Source organism: Anomaloglossus baeobatrachus, chromosome 1 (genome assembly GCF_048569485.1).
Source record: "Anomaloglossus baeobatrachus isolate aAnoBae1 chromosome 1, aAnoBae1.hap1, whole genome shotgun sequence".
NCBI classification, from domain to species: domain Eukaryota; kingdom Metazoa; phylum Chordata; class Amphibia; order Anura; family Aromobatidae; genus Anomaloglossus; species Anomaloglossus baeobatrachus.
The window spans coordinates 280,234,151-280,254,754 of record NC_134353.1 but is presented as its reverse complement, the minus strand read 5'-3'; the positions used below and the strand labels follow the sequence as shown (position 1 = coordinate 280,254,754).

Genomic DNA, 20,604 nt, shown 5'->3' with positions numbered 1-20,604 from the left:
ATGGCTGTTGTAAAAAGTGAAATATTGTGCTCATTAACTTTCTGTTCTCATTTTAATACTAGCGGTTTTGGGGCTATTTCCTGCTGTGTTTCTTTTTATTAAATACACTGGAAATAAGCTATCACTCCACTAGATGTAAAACACTGATATGTAGCTTTTACTTAAGCCAGTGTAAAAAAAAATATACAAAAGAGTATGTTGCTTGGAGATCTGCTCTAAAAAGGCTTCTTTGAGTTCTCCAGTCATTTCTGTTTTACTAAAGAAATAATAATCCAACCTCACATTTCTGGAACACTTTTCTTACTCTTTTGTGCCATACCGCTGTTACGCCTCTTATAAGTGTACTAGAAGGTGGCCCGATTCTACGCATCGGGTATTCTAGAATTTACGTATTGTGTAGTTCATGTATGATTTTTGTTATATATATATATATAGATGTTGTTGTGTGTAGTTACCAAGTGTTTGTGTACGGCGCTGTACATGTTCTGGGTGTGGCGGGGGGTGAGAGCGGTGTTGTATGTGTGTTGCGTGTGTTGCGTTGTTTGTGGAGCGCTGTGTGTCTGTAGCGTTGTGTGTGTGTGTGTGTTGTGCGGTTTGTGTGTGTGTGGTGTGTTTTGGGGGGAGGTATGTTTTGAGCAATGTGTGTGTTGTGCGGTATGTGCGTATATTTGTGTGTGCTGCGGTGTTTGTGTGTTGGGTGTTGTGTGTGCAGCGTTGTCTGTGTGTGTGGGTGTCTGTGTAGGGCGTTGTTTGTGGTTCCCAGTGTGTGTGTGTTGTGCAGTGCGCGTGTGTGTGTGTGTGTGTGTGTTGGGGGGAGGTGTGCACCTCCCATCGTGCTCCATCCCCCATGCTGCGCACTCCCCATCGTGCTGCATCCCCCATGCTGCGCACTCCCAAACGTGCTCCATCCGCCATGCTGCGCACTCCCAAACGTGGTCCATCCGCCATGCTGCACACTCCCAAACGTGCTCCATCCGCCATACTGCGCACTCCCCATCGTGCTGCATCCCCCATGCTGCGCACTCCCAAACGTGCTCCATCCGCCATGCTGCGCACTCCCCATCGTGCTCTATCCGCCATGCTGCGCACTCCCAAACGTGCTCCATCCCCCATGCTGCGCACCCCCCATCGTGCTCCATCCCCCATGCAGCGCACTCCCCATCGTGCTGCATCCCCCATGCTGCGCATTCCCAAACATACTCCATCCGCCATGCTGCGCACTCCCAAACGTGGTCCATCCGCCATGCTGCGCACTCCCAAACGTGCTCCATCCGCCATACTGCGCACTCCCCATCGTGCTGCATCCCCCATGCTGCGCACTCCCAAACGTGCTCCATCCGCCATGCTGCGCACTCCCCATCGTGCTCTATCCGCCATGCTGCACACTCCCAAACGTGCTCCATCCGCCATGCTGCGCACTCCCAAACGTGCTCCATCCGCCATGCTGCGCACCCCCATCATGCTCCATCCGCCATGCTGCGCACTCCCAAACGTGCTCAACCCGCCATGCTGCGCACTCCCAAACGTGCTCCATCCGCCATGCTGCGCACTCCCAAACGTGCTCCATCCGCCATGCTGCGCACTCCCAAACGTGGTCCATCCGCCATGCTGCGCACTCCCAAACGTGCTCCATCCGCCATGCTGCGCACTCCCCAACTTGCTCCATCCGCCATACTGCGCACTCCCAAACGTGCTCCATCCGCCATACTGCGCACTCCCTATCGTGCACCATCCGGCATGCTGCGCACTCCCCAACGTGCTCCATCCGCCATGCTGCGCACTCCCAAACGTGCTCCATCCGTCATGCTGCGCACTCCCAAACGTGCTCCATCCGCCATGCTGCGCACTCCCAAACGTGGTCCATCCGCCATGCTGCGCACTTCCAAACGTGGTCCATCCGCAATGCTGCGCACTCCCAAACGTGGTCCATCCGCCATGCTGCGCACTCCCAAACGTGCTCCATCCGCCATGCTGCTCACTCCCAAACGTGCTCCATCCGCCATGCTGCGCACTCCCAAACGTGCTCCATCCTCCATGCTGCGCACTCCCAAACGTGGTCTATCCTCCATGCTGCGCACTCCCAAACGTGGTCCATCCGCCCAGCATCAGCCTTTTCTGTCCCTAGCATCAGCCTCTCTCCTCCCAGCCTACCCCAGCCTCAGTCTCCCTCAGCATCAGCCTCTCTTCTCTCAGCCTCCCCCTCCCAGCCTTCCCCAGGATCAGCCTCTCTCATCCCAGCATCAGCCTCTCCTCCCAGCATCAGCCTCTCCTCTCTGTTCCCAGCATCAGCCTCTCTCCTCCCAGCCTTCCCCAGCATCAGCCTCTCTCCTCCCAGCCTCTCTGTCTTCCCAGCCTCCCCCAGCATCAGCCTCCCCCAGCATCAGCCTCTCTCCTTCCAGCCTCCCCCAGCATCAGCCTCTCTCCTTCCAGCCTCCCCCAGCATCAGCCTCCTTCTCCCAGCCTTCCCCAGGATCAGCCTCTCTCCTCCCAGCCTCCGTCCTCCCAGCCTCCCCCAGCATCAGCCTCCCCCAGCATCAGCCTCTCTCCTTCCAGCCTCCCCCAGCATCAGCCTCCCCTTCCCAGCCTTCCCCAGGATCAGCCTCTCTCCTCCCAGCCTCCTTCAGCATCATCCTTCCCCTCCCAGTCTCCCCCAGCATCAGCCTCCCCCTCCCAGCCTTCCCCAAGATCAGCCTCTCTGCTCCCAGCCTCCTCCAGCACGCTGTGCTCCTCTGCCGACACTCACACACACACGATCGCATACACTCACACACACAACCGATCGCATACACTCACACACACAACCGATCGCATACACTCACACACACCCGATCGCATACACTCACCCACACCCGATCGCATACACTCATACACACCCGATCGCATACACTCACACACACCCGATCGCATACACTCACACACACAGACACTGACGAAATCGCACATACACGCTGATACTCACAACATCCGGAGATACCACATGCTTCTGGCCATGTGATCCTCCGTCAGGTCCTGGAAGGTCACAGCAGCACAGTATCGAGGCCGAGAAGCAAGCGATATCGCCGGATGCTGTGAGTGTGTGGATGCGATGTGTGTGTGAGGTGTGTGTGAGAGTGAGTGTGATCTGATGTGTGTGTATGTGTGTGTGTGTGCTGTTATGTGTGTGCGTGTGGATCTTCCGCCGCTGCAGGACCTTGATGTGCTGGTAACTATGGTAAGCATGGTTACCAGCGCATCACGTCCCCCACTCGCACGGGAGCCCACACCAGCATACGGCGGCAAGGCCAGCAATGCGAGGGTAAGTGTCGGCTGGGTTGGCGGCGTACGCTTATGTGGGCTCCCGTTGGGGGGGGGGTTGTACAGTACTCACCTGGGAGCTGTGACCGTGTCAGTTCGGAGAATGCGCGGGAGGGGGGAGGGGAGCAGAGCTAGCGTCCATTGCGTGATGGGGGCGGGGCGTGGCGTGGCCGAGTTGCCAATGCCTGCAGGGTGCCGGGGCGAGAGGCCAATCTGTGGGGGGGGTCGGAGCCTGGGCGAGCGGCTGGCCAATCCGTGTGGGGGGCGGGGCCATGGCGAGCCCAGCGGCCAATCAGCTTTGTGTCACCGTAAGGACACAATGTCACCGGAAGGACACAATTTTGAAGCATGACAGACAGACAGACAGACAGAATAAGGCAATTATATATATAGATGAATAAATTAACATTTGGGTGTACGAGTTGGAGGTCTGTCACTGCACACGGTCCTCGTCACATTATTCAGAAATGTCCAGGAGGCATAAAGGAGTATTGCAGAGTTAAAGGAAGAAATACTTTAGAATTATTATTTTATAAAGAAGAAATATTTCTTAAAAAATGAATCAAGAGAAATGAGGGGTGAGCTTAAAATATTTACAGCTCAATCCAGTCAATTACTGGTAGATATTTCCTCCATTTATAAAAATGTATCAATGTATTTGTTTTTTTGTGGGCAAGAACTTTTTTTTTAATCCAATATTGTTAGTGTACGTAAAGGGAACATGTCATGTTGAAAATGTTATCTCATCTTTAGATTGGATCTTATAGAGCAGGATGAGCTGAGCAGATTGATATACATTTTTGTGGAAAACGTCCAGTGGGCGGTGCTACTCAATCACTGACAATTATCACTGAATGCACATTCATACAGAGAAGACTGTCAATCACTAAGTAGCATCGCCCACTGGACTCATCTGCAGACAATCAACAATGATTTCAATCAATAAATCACACATTATACTGAATCTTTTCCTATAAACCTATATATCGTTCTGCTCCACTTCTCCTTCTCTATACCATGCTGTCCACAGATTGGACTACATGTACAATGTGACCGGTTCCCTGTTATTTGATACTTAACTGAATGTACATTGAATATTTTACATATATGTTACATTATTCTTTGCCCATTATCTATCTTCTTGTCTTACAGATGTTTTCCCTCTGCACAAGATCTTCCACTTGTGGGACACACTGCTCTTGGGGAACGCCTCGTTTCCTTTCTGTATTGGAGTGGCTATTTTGCAGCAGCTGAGAGTCCGGCTTCTTGCTAATGGATTTAATGAATGCATTCTGCTATTTTCAGATTTACCAGGTATGACATTGCCCATAAATTGAAATGAACTTGATCTCATCTGATAAAGCCCCATGAACAACTGATAGATTATTATTTGTCAACTCTACATTTATGGTTTGGATGCATCCATGTACTGTTCCTCTATAAGATGCATCCATATTTGAAGTAGCATGCTCGCGAATATTTAAATAGTTATACCACCCAAAAATATCAAGTTATGCCCTATTCAAAGGGGTGATCTGACAAATGGGACCCCCAGCAATCCTCATTTCAGAGCTTTGGGGCCCTGAGAATCAGGTTCTGCAGCCCTCTCTTCCATAGAGCAGAGGTGCATATAGTGAACCTCCTCTTCATCCATTGGCTATGGGAATTTTGTAGACAGCCGGGCGCTGTTCTCTGCTTTCTTCAGCAACCACATTTACAATGAGTGGACCGAATGCCGAACATGACTGCCAGCAATCAGCAAGTTGGGGCCTATCAACTGGACACAAGATAACTTGACCTTGCGTATTAAGGGAGTTGCAGAACATTAGGCCCACGTATCACTGTTGAGAAAAGATGGTCTTGTTGTCCATATCAGGCAGTTTGTTGTCCATATCGACTTATTTTTGATTTCTCCAGTACAGTTTAGAATTATTTTGATTGCTTATTACAAGCAACAGCTTTGGTATATTCGGATAACAGTGGTTCTGTTGTTCAGTTAGGATATGTAGTGGTCATATATGCTGGTTAATTTTATGCTATCATAGCCAAAAAATTAGTTCTTTTAAAAAAAGTAAATAGAAGAAAGTATCACAGCACTCAAAAAGATAGTGTCAAAACAAGTGGGTTCCATTTTACGCCAAAAAAACCCTGTTACATTTCAACCATGTTTTGCTTTTATCAGGCTTCGGTGGAGTAAACACCTCACATGTTTTGACGCTATCTTTTTAAGTGCTACATTGTTTATTCATTTTGACTGTTTGCTGACTGGTACGAAGTGGCGTTCCACCTGCACTTCACAATTTTTTACTGGTTAGGATGTTCTTATGATACTTATTTTTTTAAAACTTCTGTGACTTCTGTGATCCATATTTCTTTTGGTGCATTTACAGTTTCCAACTTGAGACCGCTATATCCTGTTAAGACAGACCAACCACATTTCCCATGAACACAGAACAATCACTATCAGATCATTCTATACACATAAACTGTAATTATTCTCCTCTGTACATGCCTATTTACATAGAAATATGTGCTGTTGTGAAAAATATTTTTAAGCAAGCTTTGAAATAATTTCCCCCAAACAATGAGCATTTTGATCTTTTGGCAAGTGATAGGCAATCTGTTTACACTTGGCGATTAGCGGGAAGGAATCATTCACAATATTCAGTCAGTGTAAATGCACTCTAAGGTTCGATGCTGATTACACTATGAATCACCAGAAATCACAAGGATATCTCCAATTGAACACTAGAATAAGTTTTTCATGATTACCCATTTAAACATCACAACATTCTTCATATCATGAATTCATGTATTTTACTGTAGGAGAGTAATGGCTAGCCTGATGTGCCATGTACTTATTTGATCAATTAGTGATGGGTCCAACACTGTTAGGTACTCGATCAAGCATCAGTGTGCTCGGGTAATCGCGGTGCTCAGCCGAATAATGTGATGCTTGGATGTGTCGTCCGTGAAACAACAACCACAACGCACAGGCTTGCTTCACTGCGTGATGTGTGCAGGCACCCAATAGTTGATGCGCCTGACAGTACCATAAATTTCCGTCCATACATCTGTTTATTCTTGCCGTATGGAAGGTGTGTTGCCTGCAGCATATCAGGAAGGATAGCAGTCAGCTGTGGACTAGCACTGCTATTACTCCCGAGGACAAATTCCTGTCTCTGAAGAACCACAATGTCCCAACTTGAATTCTTTGTCCAGTTCAGAGAGGAAATTAATCCAATATACCTGATATACTTGAGTAGTATGTTTTATTATTTGGTCTTGGGGAGAAAACGGTGAATATTTCTTAAATCAGATCTTGTTTACATGATTATTTGACATATCCTGTTAATTTCCGGCTATCCCATTCCAGAATGTGCGCTTTATTGACAGGTGAATATTGACAGTAGTTCAGTCCATAATACCGTTTTTCTTTTGTACAAATAATTTGAAGTTTATTAACTACTCAGGACATATGCATCACATTGCCTTCTTCAGGCTTGGGTAAATATCTATTTATATGCTAGGTAGAATATTTATTTATGTATTTATTTGGAATATATAGATTCAAAATCTGAAAAAATAATTACTGTTCAAACTGCCTTGATTTTTTTTTACTTTCTAATGAGTTAGGGAGAAAAAAACCAGTGTTAGAGACAAAGGGCCCAATTAATTAATGCTGCCATTTCATACACTAGTCTTAACAATGGCCATGCAGGACTAAGATGTATCTAATACATTAAGGCTACTCGAAGAATGGCGCATCATTGGTGTTTTACTCCACATAGGGAAAACTGTCATAAGTTACACATAACTTTTGAAGAATCTGTCAAGTGGATATTGCCGCACGCTGTCGCGCCCATGCTCCACCCATCTTGGCAGACCTGACCGGGACTGTCATGAAAAAGGCAAAAGTTTCAAACACTGTACATCTTTTCAAAATATTTGACATCAGATATCTGGTGAAAACACTTTGTAATTCTGGCAAATACAACAAATCTTAGAAAACTTTGGCTCTGATTTATCAAAGTAGAAAACTTTGAGTGAAGATTGATTTATTAGGGTATATTAAAATTTAACCTTTATTCTATGCATTTAAAACAAAAACTAAGCAATATTAAAATAGAAAAGGGTTTGACCCTGCAAGTCACAACTCACACATCGCCCAAAGCTGTGTACAATTCTCAAAGGGGCTGAAATTATGTCCCTTGGGCAAGGTAATCAGAGGGACAGCCAAATAATTGTGTTGAAAACATTTTAGGTCTGCACTATCAGTGGATAGTATATAACCAATATAATAAGGACAGTAGTCCCACTATGTTTAGACCAGGATCACATAAAATGGATATACAATAAGTGTGGCTCCACACACGACACCACAAGCAAAAGGATAAAAGGATATATATTTCCTAAGTGTGGCTTCACAGAGGGCACCACAAAACTAAGGACATATATCCCCTTTTATCTGTTATCAACACATAAATTAAGCACAAAAAAGAAAGATCTCACCCATTCAGACGATCTTCTAATGCTTATCACAGCATCTCTTGCTGACAGGGTCAATATTAGGCTTGGATTCCAGGTTGGGATAAACTCACCCTAACCCCCTTTGACTCCCGTCCTGACAAGGACGGTCCACAGTTGAACCTGTTGTTGTCCTTGTAAATAAAGCCCCACATGCCTCCCGACGCGTTTCGTCACAATCAGTGTCTCTTCAGGGGGCCAAGCATGGGTTACAAATATCAGGGCCAGTAATGGTGTGATACCTGCAAGGTTCAACCACCAAATGCTGCAAACCAGTGGTTTGATGTCATATCCCTTCTGTACCAGTCTGTCTACTGTAACATTTATAGGTATTTTGTATGTAACCCCTTCTCATGTACATCACCATGGAATGAATGGTGCTCTATAGATATATATTAATAATAAAAAAATAATCCCTGAAAAGTGACATCCTCTCCAGAATGTCAGCCACTGGGTGTCTCTACTGTCTAATGTACAGCCCACTTCTTTTTGTCACCTATAATCCGTATCATAGCAGCAGAAATGCCGAGACGGTTTACAGGAAGTGGGGGCTTTTTTTGTCTTTTTGCTACTGTCTTACTGTCCTTCGATCTTTGTGCAGACACGAAAAAAGAATCTGGCTGTCAATGTGTGTAGGCCACTTCGTGGTATACTGTAGATGTAGATAACTAATTGTGGGGCAGCTTGCCCTATCTCCAAGCTACCTGTACACAGAGGTTGGGACTCGAGGATGGATGATAATGACACCCCTTGTCGACTTTCTCTAATTACTCCGATACAATCCCTATAATAAAATCGTGAATAGAGGGAATTCTAATATCATTATATTAAGTAAATACATCCAGAATCTAATCCACACGTGCCAAATTCGTATAAGATTTAAATTCTCAAGGCAGAATTGTCAGAATGTTGTAGGTTGTGTTATCAATCCCAAAGATAAAACCAGCAGTTAATTCAAAAATGTGTGTTATTTGTCCCAGAGAATGAACCACAATAGATTCTAAAAAGAAAAACCCTATATATCACAATAGTCTGAGAATTCGTCCACTAAGGCTATGTGCCCACATAGCGTATTTTCATGCAGTTATGCTGCGTTCTGCACCGCAGCGTAACTGCATGCATCCTGCGTCCCCAGCAAAATCTATGAAGATTGTGCATTATCCATGCCCACGTGGCATATTAGCACGCAGCGCTTCGGCTGCTGCCGAAGTGCTGCGTTCTAAGAAGTGACATGTCACTTCTTTTGTGCGCTTTGCATGCAGCCCCCGCTCTGTCTATGGGAGGGGCTGCATCCAGAGCGCATGAAATCGGCTTTTCAGTACGCACTGTTTCTGCAGCGATTTGAAGCGTCCGTGTGCTGCTCAAATCGCTACAGAAATTTCTGCAGGGACAGAACGCAACGTGGGCACATAGCCTAATGGTTAGAGTGGTATATTTATCATCTCAAAGACCCACACAATAATAAGACCCACATAGAAACAAAAATACAAATATAGCAAGTAGATCACCTTGTCAAAGTATATGTCTAGTGAGAATGGTATACTCCTCCTATCAGTACGTTTCCCATCCCTATTTTGAAGGTTTATAAAGAGATCCTGTGGAAGAATGTAATTCCCTTGTTTCCTTCCAGCACTCACGTATAATATGGTCAGTTGTGTCAATGCTAGCGGGGTGCCGATGGATTACTGTCTCCTGATGGGCACAACCAAATGACATCACTGGTTGGTGTGCCTTCCACCTGAAAGGCACATCCTCCAGACATTTGTCTCTCACTTGCTATACTTTGCCACTTGAACCCAACTTCTACCTTAATAATAGTACTGAGGATGTGATTAATTATATATAAGTTTCAATTTTTGCAGAGAACCACAAGCTACACAATGTACAGTACCTTGCGAAAGTATTCGGGCCCCTTGAATTTTTTTAACCTTTTCCCACATTTCAGGCTTCAAACATAAAGATAAAAATGTTAATGTTATGGTGAAGAATCAACAAGTGGGACACAATTGTGAAGTTGAACGAAATGTATTGCTTATTTTAAACTTTTGTAAAAAAGAACAAACTGAAAATTGGGGCCTGCAATATTATTTGACTCCTTTACTTTCAGTGCAACAAACTCACTCCAGAAGTTCATTGAGGATCACTAAATTAACCAATGTTGTCCTAAATGACTGATGATGATAAATATAAGCCACCTGTTTGTAATCAAGTCTCCGTATAAATACACCTGCTCTGTAATAGTCTCAGTGTTCTGTTTAAAGCACAGAGAGCTTCATGAAGATCAAGGAACACAACAGGCAGGTCTGTGATACTGTTGTGGAGACGTTTAATACCGGATTTGGTTACAAAAAGATTTCCACAAGGTTAATCATCCCAAGAACCACTGTGCAAGCAATCATATTGAAATGGAAGGAGTATCATACCACTGCAAATCTACCAAGACTTGGCGATCACTCAATAATTTCATTTCAAACAAGAAGAAGACTGATCAGAGATTCAGCCAAGAGGCCCATGATCACTCTGTTGAACTGCAGAGATCTACAGCTGATGTGGGAGAGTCGGTCCATAGGACAACAATCAGTCGTACACTGCACCAATCTGGCCTTTATGGAAGAGTGGCAAGGAGAAAGCCATTTCTCAAAGATATCCATAAAAAGTGTCATTTAAAGTTTGCCACAAGCCACCAAACATGTGGAAGAAAGTGCTCTGGTCAGATGAAACCAAAATTGAACTTTTGGGCACAATGCCAAACGATATGTTTGGCATAAAAGCAACAGAGCTCATCACCCTGAACACACCATTCCCACTGTCAAACATGGTGGTGGCAGCATCATGATTCGGGCCTGCTTTTCTTCAGCAGGGACAGAGAAGATGGTTAAAACTGATGGGAAGATGGATGGAGCCATATACAGGACCATTCTTGAAGAAAACCTGTTTGAGTCAGCAAAAGACCTGAGACTGGGATGGAGATTTGTCTTTCAACAAGACAATGATCCCAAACATAAAGCAAAATCTACAATAATTCACAAATAAACGTATCCAGGTGTAATCTCAGCAAAAGGTGGCACTAGAAAGTATTAACTTTAAATGGCTGAATAATATTGCACGCCACAATTTTCAGTTTATTCTTTTCTGTAAAAGTTTAAAATAAGCAGTAAATTTCGTTCAACTTCACAATTGTGTCCCACTTGTTGATTCTTCACCATAACATTAAAAATTTTTATCTTTATGTTTGAAGCCTGAAATGTGGGAAAAGGTTTAAAAATTCAAAGAGGCCGAATACTTTCGCAAGGCACTGTAATACAGAGTATGCATGAAGCATTTTTGCTTAGGAACTTGTAGGATAGCAGGATACTGTTTTGTATTAAAATAGATATGGACTATAACAAAAATAACTTAAAAACCTTGATATTATAAATGTATAGACTTCTTGTTTGAATATTGATATGGTATTCTTGGCCATGTGGAAACATTCAGCAGCTGCAGGAATAGGATGCTATTTGTAATAGACAGCAGGACTACCTACCTTTAGAAACGGCAGCAACAGTTTATTACCATTCCTGTATTCCTTATAGTCAAGTGAGCACTGTGCATATAGGTCAGTAAGTAGTAATAGTGCTTCCTGTTTCCACCTTAGAGATCACTTGAACACTCGGAGGATGTATTAACTGTTGGGGCTTAGCAGCCCAGCTCCACAGTATAATCATAAGTATAAATTTGTACTATAATAATAATGTTTATTTCTATAGTGCTAACATATTCCACAGCACTTTACAATTCAGAGGTTCATATACAAACAACATAAGTAACAGCTATAGACGATACAATATTAAAACAAAACAAAAAAAAGGCAACCCTGCGCATAAGAGCTTACAATCTACAATGAGGTAGGGTGGGGATGAGATGATTGAAGCCTTATTTCTATGGCTAGTATGCTATCCTCCGTTCAGGGGAAATCAGCAATAAAAGAAATCTGATAATGTAGCATTGCCCCCAAAGGTTATTTAAAGGGAACCTGTGAGGTAAAAAAAAAAAGTCTTAACCTGCAGATATGGGGTCAATCTGCAGGTTAATAGCGTTCTGAAGCTGCTCACAGTGGAAGACCTGCTGCCAGGAGGAAATGAACTTTATTCCTTCCGGAAGCCTGTCTTCCAGTCATAGGAGTGAATTAAACCTTAATACTATCTTGTATTGGAATAGCAACAGACATTAAGGCTGCATTCATACATTACGTCTTTTTGGTGGCGTAAACGCGTAATTTTATCTCACAACTTTGAAAGTTAGTTCAGTGGGAGAAGCGTAGTGCTGGTATGCGTAATGCGGTACACTGATTTCTATTTTTACTCTAAGCTCTTTGCCTAATCTTGCTCATGTCCACACAGGAATATTGCTCCTAATGCAGACAATTAGTGTTCACACACAGTACAATACCTGTTTCATTGCCCGTACAGTGCCCACCATAATTTGTATGATGCCCACAGACCCACTCACACACAGTGTGATGCCCTTCATTTCCCCCCACACACAGTATGATGCCCTCCACATTTCCCCCAGACACACGGTATGATACCTCAAGTTCCTCCACACATGCATTATGATGCACAGTTCTCCCAAACATTACAATCCCTACAGTTCCTCTCCATATTGTTCTGTTCCTCCCCACACAATATAGTTTTCCCACTCTCGCCCACACACACAGTATTATATCTCCACCCAATATGATGTCTCCTACAGTTCCCCTCACATTATAATTCCCCCATATGTCTCCACACAGTATAATGCCCCCACAGTATGATTTCTCCACAGTCACTTCTACATGTTATGTCTCCTCTCAGTCTAGGGCTCCATAAGTATGAAGTTCCCACAGTGGCCACCCCACCAGCATTCACTTACCGATGTGTCCTTTCATATCCCTGCTGCATTGATCTGCTTTCTGTTGACTCATCACGTGTCCTGAAAATGTCAGGTGGCCTCAAGGTCCTTGCAGGTTTTTTTAGTCTTCACCCTGTTGAAATGGTTGAGCAGAGATCTGATGGCTCCTTCGTCTACCATTGACTACAACTGTATGTTTGTCCTGAGAACTCATAATGTTGAAGTCAGGACTAGAGATGAGCAAAGTCATTGAAGTTCGGGTTCGGCAGGTGCAGCCGAACTTTAGATACAGTTCGGTTTCGGACCCAGACTTGACCTGACCCCATTGGAAGCCACTGATTGGGCGGTTTGGCTCTCTGCCCACATACAGCCAGCCGTAAACAGAGAACTTCTGGAGGAGGTATAGCGGGTTTTTAGTTAAAGTTTCCCAAGATCCGAAATTATTTTATAAACAATTCAAAATCACACATTGTATTTTTGCACCATGCAAATATGATACATACAGTAATACCTCGGTTTTCGTTGACATCGGTTATCGCCGGTTTCAGATTTTGTTGATTTTTTTCGGAGGAAAATTTGTCTTGGTTCGGATCAGTTGCTTTGGATTTCAGCTGACTTCGTCTGCATGCCCACGTTACTACGCTGATAATTTTGCGACTGCAAAGGGCGAATTGCGTGTCTTCCTGCTCAGAGAGGTGATGTGTAAGCATCACCCTGTAAGTAACGTCCCTGTAGCTGAGTCCCTTGCTAATCAGTTGGCTAATTAGTTAACCTCTTCCTTTTAGCTCCATCATGAGACCAAAGAACGTTTCCAGGGCCAGCAGCCCTTTGAAGAAGAAGGCCAGGAACACCATAGAGTTCAAGAAGGAAATTATTGGGAAATATGAGAGTGGCATTAAAATTGCTGAACTAGGCCGCATGTACAGGAAGTTGCCGTCCACAATAAGGTCCATCATGGCAAAAAAGGAGGCCAATGTAGCGAAAGGCGTGAATATGCTAACAAAACAGGGATTGCAAACAATTGAAGAGATTGAACAGGTATTAATCTGGATCAATCAAAAACAGTTAGATGGTGATTCTGTTTCAGAGGCCATCATATGGGAAAAGGCCAGACTGCTATATTCTGATTTTATTAAGAAAAATCCTGGGACAAGTTCTAGTGCACTTAGTAATTTTAAGGCTAGCAGAGGCTGGTTCGATAAATTCAAGAGGCGCACCGGCTTACACAGTGTTACTAGGCATGGCGAAGCCGCGAGTTCGGACAAGTCTGGCGCAGAAAAATTTGTGACGGAATTCAAAGATTACATAGAGGATGAAGGATTCATCCCTCAACAAGTCTTCAACTGTGATGAATCTGGCCTCTTTTGAAAAAAAAAATGCCAAAGAGGACGTTGATTACACAGGAGGAAAAAGCACTGCCAGGGCATAAGCCTATGAAAGATAGGCTAACTCTTTTGTTTTGTGCTAATTCTAGTGGTGATTGCAAACTGAAGCCATTACTGTACCATTCAGAAAATTCTAGAGTGTTTAGCAGAAACAATGTGATTTAAAAGTAAATTGTGTGTGATGTGGAGGGCAAACAAGAAGGCATGGGTCACAAAGGCAATTTTCATTGAGTGGATGAATGAAATGTTAGGCCGAAGTATGAAAAAATACCTCCAGGATAATCAGTTGCGCCTTAAGTGCCTCCTGCTAATGGACAATGTTCCTGCACATCCTCCTGGTTTGGAAGACACATTGTTGGAGTTCAGTTTCATCATACTGAAGTTCTTGCCACCTAATATCATACTTCTCATCCAGCCTATGGACCAAAATGTCATTTCAAATTCCAAGAAACTGTACACAAAAGCAATGTTTCAAAGGTGCTTTGAAGTAATATCAGATACAGAATTGTCCGTAAGAGAGTTCTGGAAAAAAACATTTCAACATTCTCAACTGCAATAGCCTCATAGATAAGGCTTGGCAGGGAATGACATCCAGGATGTTGATGTGGCGCATCAGAGGTACAGTAATCATCCTGGGTAAGGAGGAGGTCATTGCCGGTAAACAGCCACAATCCACTACAACACACAGTTAGTTGCCCTCTCACTGGGACTGGCCTAGGGTAGAGACATTGGTGGGTGGCCATCACTAATGTAGTGGACCCTCTGCTCACTAGTTCGGGAACTTGGGGGGGTGGAGCTTGACACAGGGAAGTAAGGCGACACACACACACAGACATTCAGTCAGTAGCAGTTAGTCAGTAACCAGAAAACAAGTGAGACCCAGGAGGAATTGGTCACTGAGGGAAAAGCTGATGGCTTCCTCAAGACCGGCCCACACTTCAGGGTGGGGAGCCCTAGGCTCGTGGGCACTTCAAGTCCCGCCAGCAGAATCCTCCGGGCAGAAGAATTTCAAGTCTTCTGACCCACACTCAGTGTAAGGGGCACAACAGCATATAGAGCCAGGTGTCATGACCATAGGGCGACCCCATCTACGGACTCGTACTATTTGCTATATGGGATCGGAAAGAAACAACTCCCAGGACTCTGGTCCCAGCGTAGCTTCAAGCCGCAGGGACTCGCACAACACAGCGCAGGGAGGAAGAACTCACTGAAAGAAACATCGGTTCTGTCCTCCGAACTATCCGGGATCGGCTCGAGCCCATGACAGTGGAGTCCGGCAGTCCAAAGGCGGTGACATCTCAATGAGTAAAGAACTTAAACTGCAACCGAAGTGTTGTCTAATCCGCCCCACGTTCCTTCATTAGAGTGGACTACTACTCCCCACATCCTCCCTGGGGCCTGAGCTCTGCCTGTGGAGAGCTATACCATCCGAGCTGCGTTATCATCTGCACCAGAGAAGACCTCCCACAGCGGCGGCTAATACCTGGCCGCACACCACAGGTGGCGTCACAAATAAGTACTCCTATCATCCCCATCTCCCCTTTCTATTGACATCGACAGGGTCACAGAACCGGGCCAGACCGCTGTGACATAACAAACCGGCCCGGTGAAGGAGTAGCCCTCCCCAAGACCCCGTGGGCGCGTCATTGACATCTGCCTGGAAGAATTTATGGCCAGGATGTGTCCTTGAGAGAGATTTTGAAGGGTTTGAGCCTTCCTCTGATGACCCTACATATGTGGTGCAGTCAGTTGTTGATTTAGGGACATCCATGGATTTGGAGGTGAATGGTGAGGATGTGGAAGAGTTAAGGCTCCGTCACACACAGAGATAAATCTTTGGCAGATCTGTGGTTGCAGTGAAATCATGGACATATTGTTCCATTTGTACACAGCCACAAACCTGGCACTGATTGTCCACAATTTCACTGCAACCACAGATCTGCCGCAGATTTATCTCTGTGTGTGACAGGGCCTTTAGTGGATGACCACAGTGAAGAACTCACCACTGAAGAGCTGTAAGACCTTCAACCAGAAGCCAACAGACAGCAGATGAAGACGTTGCTTCAAATGAAGTGGGAGAGACGGGGGAGAAATCTGCCTTCTGCAGAGATTACGGTCATCTTCTCCATGTGTAATAAGGTTCAGGGGTTTGTGGAGAAAAATCACCCAGACAAAGCTGTTGCAGGCAGTGTCTGCAACTTGTTTAATGATAATGTCTTGCCCCATTTTAGTCAAATCGTAAAGGTGCAGCAGAGACAGACTTCTTTGGACAGCTTTCTTGTGCGTCATGGGTCCACTGACTCTGAACCTCATCCTAGTGCCAAAAGACTAGGAAGGGAAGGGACCTCAGATAGTGCCTTGCCTATGGTCCTTATGGAGTGGGATTCCCTTTCCAAACAATGATACCGTACAGTACTGTATCTGTAAATGCCATGTTAAATGTTAGCATTTAAAGATTAGGATAAGTCGTCTATAGTCAGGCTATTCCACTTGTTATTGTTTTTACTTTTAAACATCTTTATTCTCTATAAAATGTGTTTTTGGTCTGTATTTTGGAGTGTCTAAAACAATTGGATTTATATTGATTCCTATGGAAATAATTGCTTCGGTTTTCGTCGGTTTCGGATTTCATCGATTGTTTTTGGATGGATTATCGATGATAACCGAGGTACCACTGTATTTTACTACAGGATTCGCAGTTGAAATAACTCTGATTGCGGCTACACATTCAATAGAGCAAAGCCAGAATACGCTGCTGACTTATCTGTGCAAGATCAATTCTAAAAAGTAGCAGTTTTTATTTCTTTGTTGAAATTTTGCAACGATTGTGATCTGTTGTCAGATTTCATGCAGATGTCCTTGCTAAACCGGCCCATGGGAACCTAGTCTCATACTGTAATAATAATATTCAATATTAGCTGTAAGCGCACAGTAGATATGCTGGAACCCCTGGTGAATACTGCATTTTGTGCATGGATTCTGTGCCTCACATTCATTTTAATGAGCTAGTTACGCTGTAAAATGCTGTGTTTTCCCTGTGCATTGTGGCTCTACAGCAGTGGTGGTTTCCCTTTGTGCTAGGAAAGGCCTTGAGGCACTGACCGGGTGAAATTACAAATTACCATCATTATTATTTTTCAAAAGAGCAGATAATGCTTATTCTGCGCTGAACTCCCACAGAGCCTTGCAGAGTGCTGCCGTATTAATTAATTCTTTGGAAGACATGCTTAGACTGCTTGCAAAACCTCAGCTTTTTCTCCCGGATATATATTTTTTAACTCTATACAGTAATGTTATATGCAGTGTATAAAGCAGTCTGTTATCCCGCATACCTACTTCCTGGTTATTTTGCAGTGATGTATAAGGAATAATCTCTTCGAGGCCAGCAGAATTCCAGTCTACAGTGCTTTGAAAAATTATTCATACCACATTTTCTCACGTTACACAAAAAAAGTTAAATGTGTTTTATTGGGATTTTTTTTACGATATACCAACATGGAGTAGCAAGTAGTTGTGAAGTGTTGTGAAGTGTAAAGGAAATGAAACATGGGTTTTAAAATATTTTTAAGTTGTGACGTGCATTTGTATTCAGCCCCCCTATAGTCTCATACCTCTAAATAAAATCTTGAATGACCAATTTCCTGCAGAAATCACGTAAGTAGTAAGTTGAAACCATCTGTGTGTAATTTATTTTCAGTATAACTACAACTGTTCTGTGAAGGCCTCAGCGGTTTGTTTGAGAACATTTGGAATCAAATGGAACCATGAACACCAAAACATACACACAAGACAGGTAAAGTATACCGGATTTTTCGGACCATAAGACGCACTTTTTTTCCCCCAAATGTTGGGGGAAAGTTGGGGGTGCGTCTTATGGTCTGACTATAGGGCTGCGGCTGGGAATGAGGGTGCTGCAGGTCATCGGGGGCACGAGCAGGCAGCAGCAGTGCCTGCCGTGACCACGTGGGCCCGCTCATTACATATGCACGCCCATCCTCCCGCCCATCTCTCAGCGCTGAAGCCGGCACTGACAGGTGGGCGGAAGGATGAGCGGGGACGCGCGCGTAGTAAAGAGCCGGCCGCATGATCACCCCTGGCAATTACAGCCTGGAGTGATCATGTGCGGCTTTATTCACTGCCCCCCGCGCATCATTACCAGCGCGGGGTGCAGTGAATCAGTGCACTCACCCGTCCCCGTGTGTGGAGCCGCCCCCCTGCTGCACGCGATGTCTTCCTGTATGTGCCGGTCAGCTGATCTGTGCTGAGCCGGTCAGCTGATCTGTGCTGAGCCGGTCAGCTGATCTGTGCTGGTCAGCTGATCTGTGCTGGTCAGCTGATCGGCACAGACAGGAAGACATCGCGATGCAGCAGGGGAACGGCTCCACACACACAGATCAGCGTGCCAGAGAGGAAGATGTGATCGGTGCTGCAGGGAGTGAGGAAAAGGTGAGTATAAACATTTATTTTTTTCTCTCTGCTATAGGATACAGGCCATATACCAGGATGGTATATGAGCACGATGGGGGCATATAGCAGGATGGGAGTATATGAGCAGGAGGGATGGGGGGGGGGTATGTGAACAGGCTGGATGGGGGGGTATGTGAACAGGCTGGATGGGGGGGTATGTGAACAGGCTGGATGGGGGGGTATGTGAACAGGCTGGATGGGGGGGTATGTGAACAGGCTGGATGGGTGGGTATGTGAACAGGCTGGATGGGGGGTATGTGAACAGGCTGGATGGGGGGGTATGTGAACAGGCTGGATGGGGGGTATATGAGCAGGAGGGATGGGGGGGTATGTGAACAGGCTGGATGGGGAGGTATGTGAAGAGGCTGGATGGGGGGGGTATGTGAACAGGCTGGATGGGGGGTATGTGAACAGGCTGGATGGGGGGGGGTATATGAGCAGGAGGGATGGGGGGGTATGTGAACAGGCTGGATGGGGGGGTATGTGAACAGGCTGGATGGGGGGGTATGTGAACAGGCTGGATGGGGGGGTATGTGAACAGGCTGGATGGGGGGGTATGTGAACAGGCTGGATGGGGGGGGTATGTGAACAGGCTGGATGGGGGGGTATGTGAACAGGCTGGATGGGGGGGTATGTGAACAGGATGGATGGGGGTTTATAGCAGGATCATATACATGGCAGGAGGATCATTACCAGGATGGGGTACCTTAGTAGAGAATTTGGGGACATTACCCCATAACAGTGTCAGCAGCAGATCCTCGCCCCATAACAGTGTGTCATGACCACATTTTTTGCTTAAAGTTTTATTTTCCCATTTTCCTCCTCTAAAACCAGGGTGCGTCTTATAGTACGAAAAATACGGTACATTTGTGGAGAAGAGTAAAGCCTGGTTCTGTTAAAAAAAAACAAAAAGGCTCAAGCTTTGAACATTTCACAAAGCACTTTTCAATCGATCATAGAAAAACGGAAGGAGTATGGCACAACTGCAAATTTATCAAGATATAGCTGTCTACTAGTGATAGGCGAGCATGATCACACTGCTTGTCACTCAACTGACATTCCTAAAAAGGAGAGCACTAATTAGGGAAACTGTCAAGAAGTCCATGGTCACCAAGAAATCCACAGCTCCAGTGGGAGAATCTACCACAGAAAAACTATTAGTCATGTACTCCACAAATCTGCCCTCTATGGAAGAGTGGTTAGAAGAAAGCCATTTTTAAAAGCAAGCTATGAGAAGTCATGCTTCCAGCTTGCAAAAAGCCATGTAGGGGGCACAGCTAGTATGTGGAAGAAGGTGCTCTGGTTACATTAGACCAAGGTACAACTTTTTGGGCTAAATGCAAAACAACATGCGTGGTGAAAAAACTATTACTTCTCATTTTTCTGAAATACCATTCCCACTGTCAAACATGGTGGTGGCAGCCTCATGCTATGGAGATACTTTTCTTCCGCTAAAAAAGTGAACCTGGTCAGAGTTGATGGGAGCTAAATAAGGGGCAATTCTGGAGGGAAGCGAAGGTTCACCTTCCAGCAGGACAATGACATTAATACATCCTGTAAAGCTACAATAGATTCATTTAGAGCAAAGCATATTTATGTTTGTGACTGTCAAAGTCCAGACCTAAATCCCATTGAGAATCTGTTCACAAATGCCTCCATCCAATCTCAGTGAGCTAGAGCTATTTTACAAAGAAGAATGGGAAAAACAAAAAAAATGTCATCCTCTAGATGTATAAAGCTGGTAGAGACATGCTCTGACAGACTTAAAGCAGTAATTGCAGTGAAAGGTGGTCCTACAAAGTATTGACTCAGGGGGCTGAATACAAAATGCATGCTGCAATTTTCATATTTATATTTTTAAAATATTTAGAAAATCATGTATTTTTTTTATAATTCAAAAATACTTGCACAGTATGATTCTCCAGGTCATATGGGGATACCAAAAATACATAGGGGTATATATGGTAAAAAGAAATTCAGAACTTTATAAAAAAAAAAAAAAAAAAAAAGAAAACAATTTTGCTTGTGTTGCCATTTTCCAAGATCCGTAACTTTTTCA

General features: G+C 44.7%; 1 protein-coding gene across 1 annotated transcript in view; it reads left to right on the top strand.

The window, feature by feature from the left end:
- The window catches only part of TBCK (TBC1 domain containing kinase), a 516,545-nt gene that overhangs the window by 281,126 nt on the left and 214,815 nt on the right, over window positions 1-20,604 (top strand). Inside the window, exon 22 of the mRNA XM_075350453.1 lies at window positions 4,447-4,608. Within this exon, the coding sequence (XP_075206568.1) occupies window positions 4,447-4,608 (162 nt within the window). The remainder of the gene's footprint in view (window positions 1-4,446; window positions 4,609-20,604) is intronic.